Source organism: Monoraphidium neglectum (genome assembly GCF_000611645.1).
Source record: "Monoraphidium neglectum strain SAG 48.87 unplaced genomic scaffold scaffold02383, whole genome shotgun sequence".
Lineage (NCBI taxonomy): Eukaryota > Viridiplantae > Chlorophyta > Chlorophyceae > Sphaeropleales > Selenastraceae > Monoraphidium > Monoraphidium neglectum.
The window spans coordinates 1-5,712 of NW_014011245.1; the positions used below are offsets into that span (position 1 = coordinate 1).

The 5,712-nt window shown below is 61.4% G+C and overlaps 2 protein-coding genes across 2 annotated transcripts; one reads left to right on the top strand and one right to left on the bottom strand.

Annotated features, from left to right (window-relative positions):
- Positions 1-1,294: 1,294 nt before the first annotated feature.
- Positions 1,295-1,474, bottom strand: MNEG_10599 (hypothetical protein; the record flags this gene model as incomplete). The annotated part of the gene is made up of 1 exon (XM_014040928.1): positions 1,295-1,474. A coding segment is annotated over one exon (180 nt), but the record flags the coding sequence as incomplete, so codon positions are not given.
- A 2,613-nt stretch (positions 1,475-4,087) lies between these two features.
- MNEG_10600 (hypothetical protein) lies at positions 4,088-5,185 on the top strand (the record flags this gene model as incomplete). The annotated part of the gene is made up of 1 exon (XM_014040929.1): positions 4,088-5,185. One exon carries the CDS (start codon positions 4,088-4,090, stop codon positions 5,183-5,185), a length of 1,098 nt encoding a protein of 365 aa, XP_013896383.1.
- Positions 5,186-5,712: the final 527 nt, after the last annotated feature.

Below are 5,712 nucleotides of genomic sequence, written 5' to 3' on the forward strand. Positions count from 1 at the left end.
GGTTAATTTAGTTGGTAATCCAGTTGGTAGTTGCGGGCGTCGACCAGACTGAGGCGGCGCCCCAGGTCAGCACCGAGACAGGCCGCGCCAGGGCCGCCCAGCTCGCAGGCGTTTACCTGGTAGACGCGTGCCAGCACAGGCGATGCCACTGCGAGGCCCCCCTCCATCTTGCGCTTCACCAGGAGCTCCTGCAGCCACGCCGCCACGACGTGGGGTCGGTCCATCTGGCAGGGGTTGAACCGTGTGAGAAGTGGCGAACGAGTGTAGATTGTACATAAACAAGACTGCGTGTTGTGACATCCATGCGGCAGCGCAGGTTGTCCCTGCTCGCGCCATGCCCAGTGGTCCGGCCCTTTGTTGAGCTGCAGCACCCTGAAAGAGCCCGGCTTTAGTTCCCTGCAATGTCCACCGGCCCACGGGTTGCAAGGCCCTCACGTATGTGACGTGGGCGGCGCAGCAGCTAGTGTTGACGGTGCGAACAAACCGCTTGGTGCGGCCCTTGACACTGCTGGGCCACGCGAGCGTCTCCTCCCCTTGGTCAGCAGGACACCCCAGGGCTGCCCACTCCGCCTGCGCGCCAGCAGCGCAACACAAAAACCAGTGTGGATGCGACAGGCCATACGCGATGCTGCAGCATCATCACGCACGCCTACAAGCCACCGCAGCCTCCACCTGCCCCCCGATTTCCTGACGTTTCTGTTATCCCGCTTTCCCCCACCAACCTGGCTAATGCCCCCAATGACGGGTAGCTTTTGGGCCGCGTTGAACTGGGCCAAGGCGCGCGCAGAGCCTGCATGGGGGGGCCGTGCGCAGGGCGGAGCATAGCACACAGAGTCACGCCAAGCCACCAAGGGCCGCCTTATGCAGGCAGCCCGCACACCGTATGGTTGCGGCATGTCAGCATTCAAAATGTTTGTCACTCCAAAATGCACTGTGCACCGACTCTTGCTCAAGGCCTGAACTGCGCACCTCTGAGCACGAACATGTCCGTTAGTCGAGCGCGCCCCACACTGCCAGCAGTGGCAAGATGCGCGTAGCTGGGCCTGCGGACCAACTCACGAGGGTCCTGAGGAGGGATGGGAGAGGATAGCACAACGCGATAACAGGCATCACACGGCGTGAATCAGTTCAGGAGTCCTTGATTTGTTATCAAAAATCAAGTATCCTGCACGCAAACATTGGCGCAAACCCGCGCGCACATATCTGCTTTTCTGCTACCCATGGCAGCACTATGCCATTCTTGAAGGCCACCCAACATCGGTGGCCAAACCCTGTGCCATACAGCCCTACTCACGGTGGGTGGCTCCTTGGTGCCGTGTAAAGACAGGTTCCCCAGGTTGGGGTCACGCCGCAGTGCCTGGCAGCACGTCGCATGCAGCAGGCTGCAGAGGTGGAGCACCAAGCCCGTGAAGTTGGCGGATGCGGCCAACGCTTCCTCATCACCAGTTGGCAGTGTATGTCGGTCAAACGCCATCACCTTGTGCGGGGGTCGATGATGGGAATGAAAGGTCTGACACCGGCATTGCAACTGGCATATCAGGCATATGGCAAGTGTGGAGAAGGTTGCTGGCCGGCGCGATGGGAGGCCCATCCTGGTTCCGCGCATCACTGGCAGAGCCAAGAGATCCTTCCCCTTTCTCCCAACCACGCTCACCAGAGAGGCGGCATCCATCAATCGCGCTGTCAGCACTTGCAGCTGCGTCCGCGCTTCCCTGGGGATTCAATCAGGAGGCAAGCAGAGCATCAATGGCACGGCACATCCCTAGCTGGTACCCCGAGCAACCACCCTGCCAAACTCTCATTGGTACGGCTCCCTCAAACAGCCTCCTCACCCCCTCACCAGTACCGAGCGTATCCATACTGGTTGGTTTGGAACGGGTTTGGAACGGGGCCGGAGAGTGGATGCTTCAGTGAGGTGGTCTGCAAGCCTCACCCAACAAGACTGGGGGCATCGTGCATGAACCCTAGGCCCACAGCTCGTGAAGCCATTGCCCCCTCCCTCTTCTCCTTACGCCCCCCCCCCACACACACACACACAAAAACCCACACACCCACACACCCTTGCACGCGCACCAACACCAACACTAACACCCACACATACACACCTGCGCCCTGAACACCAGGATGAAGCTCAAAATGGCTGCAGAGTTTATATGAGATGCAGGAGGAGGGCAAGATAACATGTAAGAGTTTGACACAGACACGCGATGGAGCTGGCCACACAGCCAAAAATTCACCCATATCCTGTCAACCCTGTAGTACGATTCCTCGCGCCTGCAAAGATGGAGTAGATGTAGGGATGGACCCAGAACGCCGCCACCTCGTCGCGCACACCGCTCCACACCAGGCCTGTAGAGTGGTGGGTGACGGCGCTTGTTCGAGCAGCGGCCGCGTGCGACAGTACGCGTGTACTCTTGCAGCCACTTACACACCGCAGCAATCAGAAGGCTCAGCCCATTCACTGGCTCATGCCCATCACTTGCTTGGGTCTAGCTGTGCACCTATGTCGGCGCACATTTGTGTGCGATCATCAGAGGCTGAGGTGTGCCACCAGCCCTCACCCGCAGTGAGGGCGCCCGACAGCAGCATCGGTGGCAGCACGCGAGGAAAAGCAGAGCCTGTGCAGTGTAGTGGTTGATTGACTGAACTCTGGAGGGCAGGCTTGTACTGTCGTCATGCGGGATAACGCGCCGGAGTAGGTGCCGTAGTACGTTTTGGGCACAGGCAAGCCAAGCTCATTGCCAGGCCGTTGCAGCCTCTGCAGCACCCACCATACGCCCGGGTGATAAGCAGCAAGCCCCACCAGTCTTTGCTGAGGTTGCAGTGAGGGGGAGAGTGCATGCACCGATGCGTTCAGCAGCGGCGCCACCACAGGGATCGCGCAACCTCCGGTGTAGTATAGTAGGGGTGCAAAACCAAGGATGCACAGCAGCGTACAGCGATGCTGGGAAGCAGCCACTGGACCAGCGCCACTAGATCCAACAGGCCTGGCCGTCAAGCAGGCTTGTGGGGAACAGGGCCGCGCGCCTGACGCAGGCAACAGGCGGCGTCGCGTGCTGCGACGTGTCCGACTGCTCGTGCTGCGTGGGCAAAGACCAATGAACCAAACGCGTTCCTCTCCTCTGGGCAGCACTCAGCACCCGCCCACTTGTAAAGAATCATTCTGGAGTTCCTCAGCTGCCTTCCGCCCTCAGCTGTAGTTGCGTGCCGGATGGCGCTCCACGGGGGCGCTGGGCTCGGCCAGAGCCACCTGCAAGAGAGCTGAGCTCCGCCCTGCCAACCAGCAGTCAGGCCGGAGGCAGCCGGACAATCAACTACGCGTAGCCTCCGTATTCAAGTGCATTGACCCTGCGCGACTCTAAATCACTGTGCGCGAGCTTGACAACACAATCCAGGCTGCAGAACAAATCCAAGCGGCAGAACGAAAGACTCGACCCGACATCTTCATTTGATTTGTGGATACCGGTAGGCCGTGTGCGTGGCACCAGGCACACCTGCCACATCGTTAACTGATGACTAAGTGCTGAAGGCGCCCGCTGGCCGGCGCTGGGAGCGTAGGCACATTCATTGCGTGATTCACTCGCCGCGTGATGCGTCGGGCTCTATTTTACTGGCAGAATCCGCGTGATTGACCCCTTTGCTTAGCTAGGGCGGAGGACCCTCCACGATGCAGCTCGGGTTCGCGCAGCGCACCACAGGCGAGCCATTGGGCCACATTTTTGATCTTGATTGTATGATGTTAGCGTGAGATGGCAGGAAGGATTCCCAAGCACCGCGAGGAGCCTCTGCCTGCGATGCTCTGTCGCAGCAAGCCCACAGCAGGCGCGGCACTTTGACTTGCACATTCCCATGCCATTACAAGGGATCGTGAATACTTAATTGTCAACTCATCACGCCCCGCGCACGCCCGCCTGAAAATCCTGTTCCGGCCTCGCGCACAGCGCGGCAGCATTGCCGCGCGCCGCACGCGTTGCCGGCGGCGTGTGGCGCTGCCACGGCCCCCACCTCAAGGCGCAACACGGTGGCGCGCTCGGCGAGCGTGGAGGCGCGCAGCCACCTGGAGGCAAACCTGCAGCACCTGAATCCCATGTGGGCGAGCGTGGACAGCAAGGCCAAGTTCTTTGGGATCCTGGACCAACTGGTCGCGGCGGGCAAGGCCCCCGAGCGGGTGGTGGCGTCGTTCAAGGACTTTTACGAGAACTACTCCACGGCCATTGCGAGCAGCGGCAACCCCGGCTGCGATGAGGCCTTCGCGACGCGCGTCCAGGCGACCATTGCGGACGTCGTGTTTGCGCAGTTTGTGAGCCCCTACACCTTCCCGTCGTTCCACACGCGCATCCTCGAGCCGTACGACTACTACAACTTTGGGCAGCGCTATGTGGGCAGCCTCGTCAACTTCAGCTCCAGTGTCGTGGGCAACGCTGAGCGCCTGGACGAGATCGAGGCGCAGCTGGCGGCGGGCCACAACGTGGTGCTGCTGGCCAACCACCAAACCGAGGCCGACCCCGGCGTTTTCGCGCACATGACCGAGGCTACGCACCCACGGCTGGCCCAGGAGGTCATTTACGTGGCGGGGGACCGCGTGGTGACGGACGCGCTGTGCAAGCCCTTCAGCATGGGTCGCAACCTCTTCTGCGTGCACTCCAAGAAGCACCTCGACGACATCCCGGAGCTCAAGGCCGCCAAGCAAGAGACCAACCGCCGCACTCTCGTAGCCATGGCGCGCGCCTTTAATGAGGGCGGCAAGCTGGTGTGGATCGCACCCAGCGGCGGCCGCGATCGCCCCAACGCCGAGGGCGTCTGGCGCCCGGACGCCTTTGACCCCAGCGCCGTGGAGCTGATGCGCAACCTGCTGGCGCGCGCCAAGCAGCCGGGCCACCTCTACCCCATGGCTATGTGGAGCTGGAAGCTCATGCCGCCGCCGCCCACGATCGACAAGGCCCTGGGGGAGCGCCGCCTCACAAATTACACCGGCGTGGGCATCTCTGTCGCACCGGAGCTCGACGTGGACGCCGTGACCGCTGCCGCAGACGGCGACAAGGAGGCCGCGCAGCGCCTCCTGGCGGACGCGGCCCTGGAGGCGGTGCGCGAGCAGTACGCTGCCCTGGACCACGCCATCGCAGACCCGGCGTGGCGGGCCACCCAGCAGCAGTTCTCTCAGCCCTGGGCAGGCAAGCGGGCATGAGCGGGCCTGCTGGCGCGCTGCGGTGGGGGTGGCATCGCGGCGCAGCTTCATCAGTGGTGGCGATGGCGGTGGCGCACCTGGAGTGACGACTCAGGGCAGCGTGGCGATGTGCATGGTGGCATCGTGAGCGGCTGCCCTGGGCAGTGCCAACGCGAGTGCTGTTGGCAAGTCGCAACGGCACTTCTGTGTGCTGCATGCAGCACATGCCCAGCAGCTCTAGCTGACGGAGGGTGTGAACTTGCAGCGTGGTGTCCCTGTGTGGTTGTCTACCAAGGCACACTTGCACCGATTTTGAGGCTGCACATCTGTTTTTTTTTATCACATGGTCAACCTGTTTTGGTATGGTGAGGGCTGCTGCCCCAGCTGCCCAACGTTTGGGTGGAGCAGGTGCCAGACCAGGCGGCCTGGCATGACGCAGGCCCCGCGGCGCATACCGCTTCTTTGTTTCACAGTTTGAGAACTCATTGTCACCATTTTAAGAACAACTCGTAATCAGGTATAAAGAGGACCATCAACTAGAATCACAC